The sequence below is a fragment of the Stomoxys calcitrans genome, chromosome 4, assembly GCF_963082655.1.
Source record: "Stomoxys calcitrans chromosome 4, idStoCalc2.1, whole genome shotgun sequence".
NCBI lineage: Eukaryota > Metazoa > Arthropoda > Insecta > Diptera > Muscidae > Stomoxys > Stomoxys calcitrans.
In genome coordinates this window covers 38,336,157-38,354,012 of record NC_081555.1, presented here as the reverse complement: position 1 = coordinate 38,354,012, position 17,856 = coordinate 38,336,157, and the positions used below count along the sequence as shown (strand labels likewise).

General features: G+C 39.2%; 1 protein-coding gene across 5 annotated transcripts; it reads left to right on the top strand.

Annotated features, from left to right (window-relative positions):
• The first annotated feature begins 1,288 nt into the window (after positions 1–1,288).
• LOC106083566 (transmembrane GTPase Marf) lies at positions 1,289–17,069 on the top strand. Of its 5 annotated transcripts, none has more exons than XM_059368195.1 (11): positions 1,289–1,529; positions 7,974–8,094; positions 8,273–8,651; positions 8,717–9,006; positions 9,066–9,404; positions 9,690–9,806; positions 11,848–12,409; positions 15,696–15,940; positions 16,012–16,167; positions 16,244–16,440; positions 16,509–17,069. In XM_059368195.1, exons 3-11 carry the CDS (start codon positions 8,396–8,398, stop codon positions 16,708–16,710), a joined length of 2,364 nt encoding a protein of 787 aa, XP_059224178.1. In that variant the 5' UTR covers positions 1,289–1,529; positions 7,974–8,094; positions 8,273–8,395; the 3' UTR covers positions 16,711–17,069. The 5 variants fall into 5 exon arrangements, with proteins under 5 accessions (XP_059224178.1, XP_013102129.2, XP_059224179.1 ...); XM_013246675.2 differs by having other exon boundaries at positions 8,255–8,651; XM_059368196.1 differs by lacking the exon at positions 7,974–8,094 and having other exon boundaries at positions 1,289–1,471; positions 8,255–8,651.
• The last annotated feature ends 787 nt before the right edge of the window (positions 17,070–17,856 follow it).

Genomic DNA, 17,856 nt, shown 5'->3' with positions numbered 1-17,856 from the left:
CGTTTTTGGGAAACTTGCTCTGGGTAGAGTATAGCTGACTTTCTGTACGTAGGCCAGGTGCCTTGATTTTTAACCAGAAAATTACTTGGAGAAAGAACTATGAAGAAATGTCTGAAGGGACTGAATACGCGCTACTCCTGCCGAAAGTCGATAAGACAAAGTTAGGAGATTGACTTGGAGACGTTTCACTGAACGTTTACGACGGTGGTTCCAAGATATATTCATTTACAGGTAGTGTACCGAAAACAGCTGAGAAATTCTCAATTCGATTGTAGTCGATTTAAAAATTTGAGATTTAAATTTGAAAAATCTTCGTTCAATAAAGAAATGCATATTTCACAATAGAGAGATATTGAACGATTTTACTTGTTCACATGTGCTGTAATTCGACCCCTGGTTTTAATTTTATTTTGCCATTCACAAGAGAAGATTTCTTCGGGTGGCCTAGTGTGAAAAACGTATCATGGCAATCCTGATGACAGGTGTTCCAAATAAGCCTGTACTGACAATTGCTGTACAGTAACTTTAGTACTGAATAGACAAGCCGTGAAAAGCAAAATAAAACGCACATAAGTTTCCAGTGCATGTATGTTTGTTTGCTTTGAAGTGGTAACGCCATTTGCCCACCTGTCAAAAAAATACGAGGAAAAAGTGCAAATATTTGTAAAAAATTACAACTAAAATTTCCAAAACGTGTGTGGACTTAGCAGTCAAATAAAATTAATACGATTAGTGCAAGCAATTGCATAAAAAATTGGTATTAATTTTATTTTACCATACACAATAGAAATATTTCTGCAATTGGCCACACTTATTTGTGGAAAACTTATGATGGCAATACTGACAACAGATGTTCTACATAAACCTGGGTCCGTTTTGTTTATAAATATATATATAAATTTATGTCCAAGTTTTTATAAATAATGCTCAATTTAAACATAGGCGTTCTTAAATTTCAAAAATCCCCGTTGAATAAAGAGATACATAATTCACAATAGAGAGAAAATAGATAGATGTAATTTTCATACAAATTTCATTGTACTGCACTATAAAGTATTAAAATAAAACACAGCTAATTTATCCAGACCTTCGTAGTCCTGAATAGATGTCATTTTCATACAAATTTGATTCCACTGCACTATAAAGTACTAAAATGAAACACAGCTTTTACAATATATACCTTCATTTCGGAATACTGTTATTTCAGCCGATGCTTTTTTTGCAAAGATCGACGGCACAATTTAAGCCGCACGAGCCGATGAAAACGGACCGGCTTCGTACTCTAGTCAAATGTCAGTGGGTTTCGTCGGGTCTTTATATTTCGTTGTTACATCATTTAAAAAACAAAATCCAAAATCCACCAAAAAAATATAATAGTTTTGTTTAATTTGTGATTTTAAAACATCAAAAACTTTGTAGATAATTGAGTGCTGTTGCCCATTTCAACATTCGTTTGGAAGCAGCAACAGCAGTGAGTATCAAAAGACAATAAGCCAAAGAAAAAAATGACCGAAGAATCTAGTAATCAGGTTAGTTAAGACAGAACACCAACCACATCGTTGAAAAAAAACATCAGACAACAGCAACAGAAGACACATGAAAAGTCATCCCAATAGAAATTGGGCAAAAGTGATCCAGAAGTGTTAGTGGATTTCAACAAAATCAATTGCCAAAGTATTCATATTCCATATCAGCATTCAATACTAATGGGGGGAATGGTAAAAGGTGTCACGTCTGCATCCGCGCCCCCTTCGGCCAACAAGCCCTTTTCAGTTAATTCAGCTTTTAGTTTGTGTATTCCCTTCGTGTGTATGTTTACAGATAAATGTGTGTATTTCTATACATTTGCTCATATAGTATATGTACAGCGGTCAAAAAAAGTATTCATCATTAGCAAAATTGATAATAAATTCACTTATTTTGGGTAATTGAAGAAAATTTAAAGTAAACAAATAATGCAGTTTTATGCAATAGTTTATTTTTCGTAATATGTTTTAAAATAAATTCAAAAAATAAATTTAATTAGCGCAAAAAATGCAATTTTATATAATAACACCAAAAACAGAACAAAAAAAGTATTCATCATTGATGTGCTATCATCAAAGTCAAATTCAAATATTATTTGGGAATCCCCCTTTTCTGTTTTATTTAGTAAAGGAGGCTTTGCCCTTGACAGCAAATATTTAATTTCATTGAAAATATAGTTTTTGTCAAAATGGGTCGTAAGCAAAACGAGGTTTCTGATGAGGTAAAAGTTTTGATAATAAAACACCACAGGAATGGTTTAACTCAAAAAACTATCAGTGAAATATTAAATAGACCACGATCTACTATACAATCCATCATCAGAAAGTGGACAGATACGAAAACTGTTGACAATAAACCAAGATCTGGTCGACCAAAAGCACTTTCAGTTGGAGATGTGCGTTGGCTAGTGCGGCAAGTTCAGAAAACTCCGAAGACAAATGCGACCATTCTTCGTAAAAACACTATGGAATATTTAGGGAAGGAAGTTACTACACAAACAATTCGAAATACACTCAAAAGGCATAGTTACAGAGGAAGAACTGCACGTAAGAAGCCCTTTATAAATAAAATAAACCGAGTGAAAAGGCTAAACTTCGCAAAAATGTATGTAAAACAGCCCGAATCATTTTGGAAAACAGTCATTTTTGCAGACGAGAGCAAGTTTAATCTTTTTGGGTGCGATGGAAAGGTCATAGTGTACAGAAAACCAAATACAGAGCTTGAAGAACGAAACACAGTTGCTACTGTAAAACATGGTGGAGGTGGTTTAATGGTTTGGGGGTGTATGGCGGCTTCAGGAGCGGGAAATCTTGAAATTATTAATGGAGTAATGGATCATAAGTATTACATTGACATTTTAAAGAGGAATTTAAAAGATAGTGCTGTAAAACCTGGGCTTGGTAATAACTTTCAATATTATCAAGATAATGACCCCAAACATTCTGCTTTAAATACCAAGATGTGGATGCTGTATAACTGCCCCAAAGTCATTAAAACTCCTCCTCAAAGTCCCGACTTGAACCCAATTGAACATCTTTGGGAACATCTCGAACGCAAATTGAGAACGCGCAATTTTTCGAGCAAGAGTCAAATGCAACAGGTGATAATGGAGGAATGGACTAATATAGACCAAAATATAACCGCTAAATTAGTCCAATCGATGTCAAACCGTTTAAAAGAAGTTATAAGACGCGGTGGTCGAATAACAAAGTATTAATTTTTTTAAATTATGTTATTTATTTTTTTGTTTTTTTGCAATGATGAATACTTTTTTTGTTTAATTTTTTGTGTTCAGCTGTAAAATGGCCCTTTTTGTTCCAATAAATACTATTTTTTTCTTTAAAAACAATGAAATTGTGTACATATATATCACACAAGCACTACTGCATCATTAGTTTAATATGTTTTTATTCTAATTGTCTTTTGTAGACTTATTAAAAAAAAAACATTGAATGATGAATACTTTTTTTGACCGCTGTATGTATATTTGCAAATAATGATGTTTTCGTTCGGTGCGCAATATGTTTATATTCATTTCAAAACATCGGCAGAACGATGAGTGATCTAAATAATAATTTATAATTTTTGTGTTTGAAGTACTCGGCTTTTATTTACGTTTTAAACTTTTGTATTCCTCCAAAAATGTAAAGTGGAAAGTCTTGTTGCATTTAGTATATGATTATTATTAGAATTATTAACAAATTGTGGTCAATTGAGGCAATGTTCTCATTCTCAGAAATATGTACATATTATTCGTTGCTTAAAGATATGACCGCCTATGGGATGCAATTGAGAAATTGACGACTCACGTGTTTTCTATGCATAGCTGAGATATGCAACGTGGAGTGAGGCTTAGAAAATATAAAAAAAAAAAAACTTAAAAGTGCTAACATTTTAGCTTTGTTTATTAAATCTTTACATTTTAGAAGTATGCACATCAAATACAAGAAGTACCCTTAGAGAAGTTACCAAATATTAACAAGTGTAAATTGCTGCCGTGAGCCCGGCACGGGATGACTAAGAGCATCACACAGGCTGGAACTTTGAGCACCAGTCTGTGTGGTGTTCTTCATTTCACGAGAAGCTTGGCTGGAGCTACCGGGCGCGTTCAAAGGTTGCGGATAGTGGAATGCTGCATACGGAGTAGCAGCAACTATAGTCGTGGACAATCAGCAGTATCGAGATGAGAGTCAGAGTCAATGAGAGGCCGGGTGGGATTGGCTCTTGCTTAAATACTGAGTGCCAATGATGCTTTATGCGACAAGGCGAGATATTGGCACCTTAAAATAACCAATGGCCATCATGTTCCCGCGGCGATCATTCGTATAGACCGCAACAAGCTTTCTTGTCAAAAAGAGTTTGACGAGGATCGCCACCTCCACATATAAATGCGACTAATTTGATCTGTGTTGTGCGGTTACAAGTGGGAAACACTTCATACACGTTTGCATTATTTCCAGTTCCAATAGAAAGAGCTCTATAGGTGAGCAATCTTGTTTGTGTCCAGAGGACAAATGGCAGCAGAACGTTATGGCCATTAGTTATGTAAAGGCGTCCATAACTATCCTTGTCATATCGAGTATCACAGACACTCAGTATTTAAGCAAGAGCTGTTGCCGCACGAACTCTCCTTTTGACACTCAACTAGATACCACTGATAGGCCGCTGATAGCTGAGCCTCTCATGATGACGATGAACACCACACAAATAGGGGATTAGAGTTCCAACCCGTGTGGTGCTCATATTCGTCCCGTGCCGGGATGATGTTACGTTCTTGTTGCTGTAGTCACATTTGCCTGTGGAGTTGGCGATCCCCGTCAAGCTCTTGTAGGTGAGCAAGCTCGTTTCGGTCTATTTGACCGATTGCCGTGGGGAACATGATAGAGCCAGAGCCAGTGCCATCCTGCCTCTCACTGAAACTCCCCACTCGATACTGCTGATTTTCCGCGACTGCAGTTGCAGCTACTCCGTATGGAACATTCCACTATCTGAATCTAAGCTGAATGGCTTGACAACTCGCCGAATATCATGTTCAATCTTATTTATGTCTTTGCCCTTAGACAGGGAGTCGGAAACTTCCGCTCCTAAAACTTTGGACATTCTACTCTTCTGCGGCGCGACAAATTGTATGCCAGGAGAGTTCTTCCTTGTCAACGGCCTTTCCGTAGAAATTCTGTGTGTGAGAATTGGTTGTTTAACTATTACGATATACGTGGACAGTCAAACGACGCTGAAGACTCTGGAGTCGGGCTATGTGGATTCGAGACTGGTCAAAAGATGCAATAGGGAAGGCCGACGGACTCGTCTGGATACAGAACGTATCGCTGTTTAGCGCAGATAGTGCTATGGAAGTGATGAACTCTATCCTAACCGAGTTTCTTGGGCTGAGGAAGCATGATCTCGGACTGCTGATAGGAGTAGGAGCATTTAGTGGTCAGTCCGCTGAATACGGGAGAGGTGTACTTCAAAGTGTGTGATGACAAGGAGGACCTCTAGACGGTCGAGCATGTTGTTGTAGCCACATTTTCATGTAGAGGTGACAATCGGAACGAGCTTGCTCACCTACAGGAGCTTGACGAGGCTCCTGTAGGTGAGCAAGCTCGTTCCGGTTCAAAGGACAGATCGCCGCGGGAACAGGTTGGCCATTGGTAATTTAAAGGCGCCTTGTCATATCGAGCATCATAGGCATTGGCTAAACAAATTTGTTGCGACTTGATTAGCTCCAATCACTTAGTTCTCTCGTCGCCCTGGAGCTCTGTAGACGTCTAAATAAGTCAGTTAGGAATAATAACTGAAAGATCAAACTAATTATTACAAACAATTGTTATTCTGACGGCCAAAAGACGCAATGGAAATTCTATATCATTATATTGTATGCCTTTGTTGTTTTGTTCAAGATGTGAGTTGTTAAAAACCACTTATCCATCAAATAAATATATGTACAATATATGCACATAGGTATTATTTCTAAAAGCCTATGTGTATGGAATTGAATTATGGTTTAATCTTCCTCCTCTATATTCTCTTAATTTATTCAGCCATTCACAATAGATATGGTTTGCAAGTTTTCTTTAGTTGGCCACACTACTAATTCGTGAGAAAGCCCACAAACACGTTGAAAGTTATTATTGGAATTTTACTCCAGCATGCTTGAGCAATTTATTTATTGCTCTGTAATTTCCGCTGCGACTTGCAAATATGAACAAAATGTTTGTCAATGCCTCAGCATAATTATTTAGTTTCCCGCAGAGCCAACATTTTATGTTTCGACTTTCATTTACAGTCCGTAAAGCTGCGTTTCGTCAGGTGAAGCTATGACAAACCGTTTTGTTTGGGCGACACTGTGTAAATAATGTCATAGCTCAACATGAAATGTTCTCCAGAGATTGTTACACCCGTATTTACAAAACTTAAAACGGCTCTGCAGTAGGTTTATTTGACAGTTCTATAAAGGAAATGTGTGAAATAATCCTACTTTAACGCTGTTTCATAAGCGATTTGTTTTTATACCCTACACCACCACTGTGGTAAAGGGTATTATAAGTTTGTGCATTTGTTTGCAAGGCTAAGAAGGAGAAAAGCTAGACCCATTGATAAGTATACCGATCGACTCAGAATCACTTTCTGATTCGATTTAGCCATATCCGTCTGTGAGTCCATGTATCCTTGTTATCAAAGTGGAGGTCGTATTTGTTGTCCAATCATCATAAAATTTTGCACATATCCCTTTTTGGCCCCAGGATAGACGCTATTGATTTTGGTAAAAATCGGTTCAGATTTAGATATAGCTCCCATATATATGTATCGCCCGATTTGCACTTAAATGACCGTAGTAACTACAATTTTCAACCGATCTGCACAAAATTTGGCACAGATTGATTTATTGCTGATCTTAACATATCTGCTTGGTTTCATCAAAATCGGTTCAGACTTATAGGGTTGCCCAAAAATTAATTGCGGATTTTTTAAAAGAAAGTAAAAGCATTTTTAATAAAACTTAGAATGAACTTTAATCAAATATACTTTTTTTACACTTTTTTTCTAAAGCAAGCTAAAAGTAACATCTGATAACTGACAGAAGAAAGAATGCAATTACAGAGTCACAAGCTGTGAAAAAATTTGTCAACGCCGACTATATGAAAAATCCGCAATTACTTTTTGGGCAACCATATATCAATAGCTCCCATATATAAATATCGCCCGATTTATACTAAAATGGCCGTAGTAACAACAAATTTCTACCGATCTACACAAAATTTGGCACGGATTATTTTGTTACTGATCTTAACATATCTACGAGATTTCATCAAAATCGGTTCAAATTTGGATGTAGCATATATATCGCCGCATTTGCACTTATATGGCCGTAGGAACAACAATTTTCAAACGATCTGTTTGAAAGTCGGTTCAGATTTTGATATAGCTCTCATATACATATATATTGCCCGAATTTGTAATTTTAGGGTAGGTGTAAGGTATTATATAGTCGGCCCAGCCCGACTTTTGCCTTTCTTTACTGTTTTTTTATTCAATTATCTGCCTTGTAAATTGCACATTGGCATATCATTTTCATACGTTAATATATTTTTGCAACTTCTAAACAATAAATGCCTCTATTAGGAAGCCCCCTTCCTACAATCGGTTACTATCTTTATTTAGAGCTAATATGATTCATTTCCTATGACCCTTTTTGCACACCATCATGCACATCTAAACACCCCCCTTTTAGTGTTCTTTCACTGTGTATGGAGGCTAATATAGCGTTAAATTCCCTTTCCCTCATCATTATACCTGTACAATACAATTGGTGCTAATCTTACAATGAGTGACTGACTGGCTGACTGCTTATCAAGAACTATTGACAACAGTATTATTTAATTAATTGATAAATTTGCTTTTTCTCCTTTATATTTTATTATTGTTTTTGTGTTTTTCTTATTTTTCAGTTTTGATAGGAATATAAAATTTTATTTACCATTGGGCATACTGTGTGTATACATCCCGCTCGCCCACAGCACCATCATATAGTAGCTACACCCCTATAACCCCAACAGCTACTACGTTTAAGTAAATAAACAAAACAAACTGCAATTGGACTTTGAGAATCGAAAAAGAACTTAGAAAACATTTTTACTCCATTTAATTTTTTTTTATTTTCGTTTTTTTGCCACTTTACTATATTTTCCAAAACGCCTACGTGTTTTTTTTTAACTTTTTTTCTTACAAGTCCTTAAAATGTTTTAAGTTTCGTTTGTGTTTACAAGACTAGAGAGAGAGAGAGTGTGTATGTGTGTGTAAAAATTTATCTAGACAAGATAACTACTAGTTTTTCATATTAAAAACAACCAAACGTTTATTTTCGTAAATAATGGCGGCCTATTTGAATCGTACAATTTCCATGGTCACTGGTAATGGCGGTGACGCCGGCAACAACACCACTTCCAACACAACCCACAACAAATCACTAAACTACGATCCGACGGCATTGATGGCTGAAAATCGAACAATGCATATCAATGCCGATAAATCCCCATTGCAGGTCTTTGTACGAGCCAAAAAGAAGATCAATGATATCTATGTGGAAATTGAAGAATATGTGGCCGAGACAACAACATTTATCAAGGGTAAGAGTAAAATAGAAATAAACTGATTAATAAATTTTTTAGTTAATGCCTCTACCTACCTTCAGCTTTACACGCCGATGCTGAAATTGTGGATAAAGCCGAGCGCGAACTCTTTGAGAGCTATGTACTCAAGGTGGCAGGAATACGAGAAGTTTTGGCCCGTGATCACATGAAGGTGGCATTTTTCGGTCGTACATCGAATGGCAAAAGTTCCGTAATCAATGCCATGTTAAGGGAGAAAATTTTGCCCAGTGGCATTGGTCATACCACCAACTGTTTTTGTCAAGTGGAAGGCAGCGATAGTTCAGAGGCCTATTTAGTCAAAGAGGGTTCAGATGAGAAGCTCAATGTGGTGGTAAGTATCCTCGGAGAAAACATTTATCCTTTTCTCTAATTCAAACCCTTTACTTGCAGAACATCAAACAATTGGCAAATGCTTTGTGCCAGGAAAAGCTTAGTGAAAGTTCCTTGGTGCGTATCTTTTGGCCACGGGAACGTTGTATGCTGCTGCGTGATGATGTGGTCTTTGTCGATTCACCCGGTGTGGATGTTTCTGCCAATTTGGATGATTGGATAGATAATCATTGCTTAAATGCTGATGTCTTTGTCTTGGTATTGAATGCCGAATCCACAATGACCCGCGCCGAAAAGCAATTTTTCCACACTGTTTCACAGAAATTATCGAAGCCCAACATATTCATACTCAACAATCGTTGGGATGCTTCGGCCAATGAACCCGAAAGTCAGGAATCGGTATGTAGTGCTTTACTGTCTCTTTAACTTGGTGACAATTGTAGTTGATGGGCTTTTGGTTTTTTGATCTTTTTTAAATACCTCCTTTTTCACTTTTTTTTTGATTTCGTAAATATATAAAATTCAACCAAGGAGCTTGAAAAGGTAATAGAAAACCTTTTGATAGCCAGCTTTTATTTTGATTTATAGCGCTTTAACAGCTTTTTTCTCTAAAGACTTACTAAACCCATTAACAACTTGTTTGAGGAAAATATTTATTTGTAATTTTGTGTTTATTTCGAACAGGTCAAATCCCAACACACAGAACGTTGCATAGATTTCCTAACAAAAGAATTGAAGGTCAGCAGCGAAAAAGAGGCAGCCGAAAGGGTCTTCTTTGTATCAGCTCGTGAAGCTTTGCAAGTAAGTCAAAAGAAAAACTCTACCAGACATACCAAAATATGTTAAGAACATTACATGGGCCCTCATGATGTATGACATCTATTATAAAATCTCACCCCAAACAAGCATTACGTGTGAAAGTTATCGAGGGCCTATCAAACGCTTCCTTTATCGAGCGAGTTTTTGTTCGAAGATTAATTCCGTTTCGTAAATACAAAGTGGAGCATGGCTAACGAACGTAATTTGTCAAAAAGTTATCGATTTCGAAAAAGAAAAAAATCGATCTTCCGATTATATTTTGCCATCTCAAAGGTAAACAAAGCAAATGGTGTTTGTTAAAAAACGTTATTACTACTAAGTAAAATAAATAAAAACACGTTTTAAAATATATGCCATAGATTTTAACGATATGTTACTGTTTTTAAACAATAGATTTTTGTTTTATGTGAAAGAGGACTTAAAAATATGTGCCTTACGTCGCCTCTGGCAGAGTCAATAATAGGTCTGTTCGCGTACTTTTCCAGTAAAAATTTGCAGGAGAGTAATAAACATTTTACATTTTTGCAAGCAAAAGCACGCGAACAACTTCCAATGAAAATTTGCAAAACAACAGCTGATTTTTGTTTTGGTTGGTTTTTTATTTGCTTGATTAGGAAAACAATTGTTTTTAAATAAAAAAATGCTGGCGATACTTGCGAAGTATTATCCTTAGATAAACGTCAATTTATCGACCCGAGAGTGACAAGGCTAGAAGGGGAGCCATTCATAGTATCCGTGATCTCCTTGCCGCTGGACAGCCATCACGAAGCTATGAATGTCATCCGTGACGCCAAGTACCGCAAGGTTCTAGTCCCAAGCGGAAGCTCTACACTGATGCTGAAGAATCTGTATCTGCCTAGAGTCTAATACCTTACAACTGTCCTCAGCCGGTCTGAACGATATTTTAGTACCCGATGTTTGGAATATGGGCAGTGTGATCCCACTACTGAAACCTAGAAAGAACAGGAGCAAGGATCCCTACATGGAGTGCATGGGGATAGCAGTCAGTTCCGGTACTGCTGAGATGGTGCTATACAACGTGTACATACCGCCGGTTGGTAGCTGTGTCCCGATTAATGGCCAAGCTTATAACCCCGACATAAGTGAGTTACTATCTGGCCATAATCGTCATGTTCTAGGGGAATTTAATGCGCATCACACTTCATGGCATTCTCCCCTAGGTAACTACCAGCGTGGCATAGCTTTGGCAGAGCAGATTGAAAGCTCCACGTTTTGCACGGTGAATGAGGATGCCCCCACTAGGATTACGAGGAGGTGCAGCAGCTCGCCAGACATTTCAGAGTGACTTATCCTGGCAAGCTGTCATCTCTTTGGGGTCAGACCACCTCCTCATAATTCTCACCATCGACCGTCCACCCGACTTCATAACCTCTGAAGGACGGACGTTTATCTTCTTCAGAGAGTACACCAATCACCGCTTCGGTGAACTGCCGCCGCCCCTCGGAGGTTCTAGTTGCCGAGAGAAAATTCCGAGACATTATTAGCGCAGTAGCCGCTCGCTTTATACCCGATGTCTGGAAAATGGGCAGAGTGATCCCACTACTGAAGCCTGTAAAGGACCCGAGTGGGAGTCGTACAGACCGATCTGTCTTCTTCCGTCAGTAGCGAAGACGTATGAGGGACTACTCCTTCTGATCCTCCTGTTGGACAATTTCCATTCGCCGACAATCAGCATGCATTTCGAAAGCTGTATAGTAGAACAACAACTTTACATGTCATCACCGTACACAAAAGTAGAAACAACGGTCCTAAGTCCCTTGTCGGCAGCACTTGGTGTGCTGACAAAGGAACCTTGATTTGGTTATGTGTTTTCATTGAAAATATCTGTATCCGTTCATTGAAAATATCTGTATCTGTATCTTTTCATAAAGCAGCTGACCTTTACAAAACATCTGTTCAAAGTAGATGTTTGGATAGTTGTTAATCATACATAATAAGGGCCATAGATCTATCGGTAAAGTTTTTATTTTAACACCATTTTTTTCTGTATTTCTTCTCCTAGGCTCGCATTGAAGAAGCCAAAGGCAATTCACCTAGCCAAGGAGCCATTGCCGAAGGCTTCCACAATCGCTATTTCGAGTTTCAAGATTTTGAACGCAAATTCGAAGAGTGCATTTCAAAAAGTGCCGTTCAAACAAAATTCGAAAAACACAGTTCACGCGGCAAATCCCTATCAACGGATATGCGTTCCATGTTGGATAACATATTCGAACGCATCACAATATTCCGCAATTTGAAATTGGATCAGAAAACTCTACTCAGTGAACGCATACAAGGCACTGAAACAGAAATGATGAATGTTACACGTGAAATGAAGTTGAAAATTCACAATATGGTTGAGGAAGTCGAACAGAAGGTATCGAAAGCCTTAAATGAAGAAATCTGGCGTTTAGGTGTTTTAATTGATGAATTCAATATGCCCTTCCATCCTGAACCCTTGGTCTTGAATATCTACAAGAAAGAGCTGAATGGACATGTCGAATCTGGCTTAGGTTCGAATCTAAGAGCTCGTCTCTCAATGGCATTGGCCATGAATGTCGAAGCGGCACAAAGAGAAATGACAGGTAAGTTGATGCAATAACAAAAATAAAGTGAAAGGCTACAAAGTAAATTAAAGAAAAGTAAGCAATAAAAGTGCTCTCCAAACTTTATAAAAATCTATGGAAATATTCGATGCTGATACTGATAATGGAGATACAGGCATCTGTAGTAGAGTACGTTATCCCCTCTTAATGCTGGAGAGGTACCAGGCCTTGCATAGAAGCCATGTAAAAATGTTTCCCGAAGTCCCAAAGAGACGATACGCTGTTAAGACTCGGCTTTAAAAGAGGTTGCTTATCATTAAGCTTCAACTTGAAACAGACAGCCCTCATTGATATATAAAAGTTTGCCACCGTTCCTCAATGGAATGTTTGTTAAAAATTTTCCAAAATGTTCTCCGTATAAACTAAAAAAGGGTAGGCCACGCACCCATCAATCGAGATTGTTTGGAGCCAGGGAGTGTTCTATCTACACAACTCTTAGCTTCCTCGTTCGAATCCCTCTTTGACTTCGGGAGCGGGACATGGCAGGAACGGGACATGGCAGGACCGAAATCCGACCATTAGTCTGCTCTCTCTATCCCTTAGGTAGCGTTCCAAATCCTTGTCAATTGATGGCTTCAGAATCAGACCACTGCTCTCTAGACAGGGTTTTGTGGAAAGAACTTTCCACCTGTCTCTGCAGAGCCCGACGTTCTGCTTCGCCAGCAACGTAAGCAGGTCCGACTCAGTACCTTCAGTCGGGATCAATACTGTAGCCACTGTCCGAACAGGCAAATCAGCCATCGATATAACCCTGAGCTTTGTGCCTGGCCAGGGGGACTCCATATACTCAATTACCCAGCACAAGAAATCCATGGATTTTTCGCTAACACAATCGATTACCTTGATTCCATCTTTTCAATGGTTCCCGTCAAACATTATATCGTCGTTGCTCCACCTATCTGAAAGCATTAGCCTGTCTAGCCCGGTTTCCAACTGCTTCCAGTGGACTGGGTTGACCTTATCATTAGCTTCTGCACTGTTCGCCCCGCCCTAGCCTGTTGACCAACAGATGCCGTGGGTGTTTTTTGTACCAACATCCAGAGTGCCACTGCCGGACTATCGAAATGGCATCTGCCACTCCTCCAGGGACGTCTTTCTGCCTTTTCTTCGCCGCCGCTGATTCTTCTTGGTTAATCATTTCTCTTCACAAGAGTCTGCTACGAGGTTGATCTTCAGAAAGAATCAGCCTGAGGCGAAGTAGAAAGTGGCAGAGGACTTCTCCAGGCCGAGAATGTCGCCACAGCCACCTTCACCACATCTGGGACAGTCCCTGGCATACTGCCATACACCCCCTCACTTTATCCAGCCTCCACTGGTGTTATTGCGACTGGTCCAGGACCATTGGTTGAAGCATGGTCGCCACCTTTATCCAATTGGACGGTAGGCCCTTTGTCAGACGAACCACCGCAATCTGCCTTCTTCGATTCCAGCAGTGGTGAGTGTTTTGGAACCTTCTTGCCATCGCTCTCCGACTACGTCGCGATTGACGGTACAGCTACCCCCCATTCGTCCATAGAGAGGAAGTGGGGCTACAAGCTCAACTTCTTTTGAACGCTTTACTACTTTCACTCTTAACGAAGAAGCGTGATCCTGTTAAGCTTGGTGAGTCCCCTCTCCCTATGTGTAAGGTCGCTCTCGCTCTTACCCACGTATCTCCGTAGATAAGAGCAAGCTCGATTTTAGACATTCCTTGCTTTCTTGGCCTTCGGCTTCTACTTACTTTCATACGGGATATTCTCACTCGACGCATGAAGACCAAGCGCACCCTGCCTGGTTAGCCTGGGGCCTCCGAGGGCAGATTGTTGGATGGCCCCCCTGGCTAGTTTCCGACCCCATCTGAGATGGTTTATGCAACGGCGCGGTGTAGTATGTTGGTTTAGGGGGAGAGAACTCCTAATTTTGGACCCGTTTGATCATTTGGATCCATCTAATCTGAGGAGGTGACTGGAATCACTGTGGTCTCCAGATTCTCCACAGACAGGAAAACTCCTAACTGTAGGAAAACTCTCCTTACTGAGTCAATATAAGACCTATTATTGGCCATCTCTGTAAGACGCCTTTCTGGTTCGCTGTATTGCGTTGCTAGCACCCTATTCCGCGTCTCAACGTCTTCTATCACGGGTGACCTCTCTACTTGCGTCTCACAGGGTAGAACCTGACAGTCTTTTTCATAGATTGAGGAAGCGCCTTACATATTGTAGCCAGTCTCGTGGCCAAACGCTAGAGCCTTCAGCCGCGCCCGGCTGCCCACGCATATCGCAACGGTCCCATCGACCCTCTATGGGCAAAATTTCAAATAAATAAATGTTCGTAGACAAAGCTTCTAAAAAAAATTTCCTTAATAGATTGTAAAATTCTAAGAAATTTTTTCTACAGATAAAACTACAAATTTTGTTGAGATGATAAAGGGCGATCATTTACGAGTTAAGTCTTTAGGGGTGGCTGCAATTGCATGCGAACGTTGTTTTTGTTGTAGCCACATTTGCATATGGAGATGGCGATCCTCGTCAAGCTCTTATAGGCAAGCTCGTCCAGGTCCATATGACCGATCGTCGAGGGAACATAATGGCCATTGGTTATTTAATGGCGCCAATAACTCGCCTTCTCGTATTGAGCATCACAGGGACGCAAGAGCCGGTGCCACCCGGCCTCTCACTGAGACTCTCCGCTCGATACCGCTGATTTTCCGCGACTGTCGTTGAAGCATTCCACTATCCGCAGCATTCCACTATCAACAATGGGGACCTGATGCCGTCTAGAGGGGTGGAATGGAGGATATGTAGAGGTTACATAGTGCCGGAGATATCACCCCACCTTAGGGAACTCCCTGTTTCACTCTAAGGTGCTTGGACTTCCTATCTCTAAATTCCACAAATGACTGGCGACCACACAGATAATTCGCGACCCAGCGTATCAGACCTGGCTGGAGGGACGTTTTGGCTATGTCCTCAAATAATTTTGGCATGGCTGACCATGTCGAATGCCTTCGATAGGTCCAGTGCTCACAGCCTAAGCTTCTCGTGATAGCAATGAACATCGCACAGATCGGAGGTCATTTATAAATGTGAAAAGTGTTCAGAGTATACTCTGCCATTTCATCATAGAGACCAATTTATCAATTCCAATAAAAAGAGTTTTCATATATGATGTGATCTTTAAATCTTTTAAAAAATTGCGCTTAAAAAATCACCACTTGCCAATCGCATCACCTTTTGTTAATTCCTTTATAAAAATATCTCTATTTTATTTTTCTCATTTATTTTAGAACGCATGCATGCCCTGGTGCCAAATGAGAGTGTGATGCCACAAACCAAGGTGGTGGTGCGTGCACAGCCATTCGAAATGCTTTATTCGTTGAATTGTCAAAATCTCTGTGCAGATTTCCAAGAAGATTTAGAGTTCAAGTTCTCTTGGGGCATTACTTCAATGATACAGCGATTCACGGGCAAGGTGAGAGAGCGTAACAGGAAGATGCAGCCAGCTATACTGAATCGTCAAGGCAGTGTTGCGGTAAGTATTAATATAAACTCATGCAATAGAGACGATTAAATCACTATAGTGTCATTCTATACAAACAACAGAATCCCATATCTCCTATAACACCTGAAACACCATTGTGTCTTATACCCACACCAGTTGGAGGCATTACTCAAGACCAATTATCGCTGATATCACGTTTTGCAATCAGCTCTATAGGATCACAAGGCACAGTGGGTGGACTTATAGTGGCTGGCATTGTAAGTATTGTGGCCAAATAAAATAATCAGATAATGTTTTTTTTTTGTAATTTTTGTGGGGTGAATACATTTGCAGATGCTAAAAACTATTGGCTGGAGAGTCTTGGTGGGCGTTGGTGTTCTTTATGGATGTGTCTATTTGTATGAACGTCTGTCTTGGACCAATTCTGCCAAAGAACGTGCCTTCAAAGCACAGTATGTGCGTCATGCCACTAAGAAATTGAAAATGATTGTGGACTTAACCTCGGCCAACTGCAGTCATCAAGTGCAACAGTAAGCCATGTTTGATTAATGGGCATTTTTGCGGTGTTTTTCATATATTTTTTTCTTTTTTTTAACAGGGAATTGTCCAGCACCTTTGCTCGTTTGTGCCGCACCGTGGACACTGCCACCACTGACATGAATGAGGAGCTAAAAACTCTTGAAGCTCAACTTGCTGTCCTCGAAACTAATCAAAAACACTTGAAGTTGTTGCGCAACAAAGCCAATTACATTCAAAATGAATTGGAAATATTTGAGAATAATTATCTTGCACCCAACTAGCAACCGCTGTAGACGCCTATCCCTAAACTGTAGGCCAGCCCTAATTTGATCTTAAGCTATTAATGTTTCATTCATTCATTGGTGGTGATGAACGTTGTACACATTTCTTTAGGATTTTGTAAATTTATATAAGAGTAAGGCATTATGATTGAAATGAGTGCACCAAGACGATGACTATGATGACAAGAAAGTAACGAAATTCATACTGAGAATGGCAAAGAGCACTTAATCAGTTGCACCTTTCGTTTCTAAATCTATCTATTATCTCAGAATTGCATGAATTTCCTCCCCTTTAGGATAACGACAAAACAAAACAAAATTGCAACTAACAGATTTCAATTAAAAACATCATTTTGTTATTTTCCAATAATTTTTTTATTTAATTGATTATTTGCTCATATTTATGAATGTATTATTTACAATCCCCCTTTTCCTCAAACCTTAAAAAAAACCTACATCTGCATGTCCCTATGGCTGCTTCCCTTCCTCTGGTTGAGGAAAGGATTTTCAAACACATGATAACACTCTGGCCTGTGGCCAAACCATGATGTCGGTCATTTATTTCATATTTATACAATGCTATGAAGAAAATGTACATTTTTTTCTCTTGATTCTGTGAAAACGATTATTATTTAATTGAAAATTGTTTTATTTTTTTTAAGTTTGCAATTATATTTTGAATAGAATGTTTGTTGATCTTATTAAAATATGTTGTAACAATAATAAAAAGAAATAACAGAATATACCTACTAGAAAAATGGTGATATTTTAATTTCTAAACTTTAAGTTAGGTGCTGTACAGCTCTCATTGGTGCTTCACATCTACCTATTCTCGTGGATGCTGTTTAGGCCCGCCTGAAAGGCTAGAGGCTCTCTTTTCAAGCTCTCGCAGAATGCCCCTCCAAAAGATGGTGATTTGGATGATTATGCCATAAAAGCACAGTAGATGTTTAGATTAAGTAGGAGGGCACTTTGGGACCTCAGGTCCGTATTTTCGCCCTAGAAAAAGGTAGGTATGAGGATACTTATTTCAGTTAAGACTATAACGACAAAAGTTGGTTTAACCAGACATGCAGAGATGCTGCGAAGGGGGTGGCATTCAGGAACTGGCGCTTGAATAAAAATGTCAATACTGAAATGCTGCGC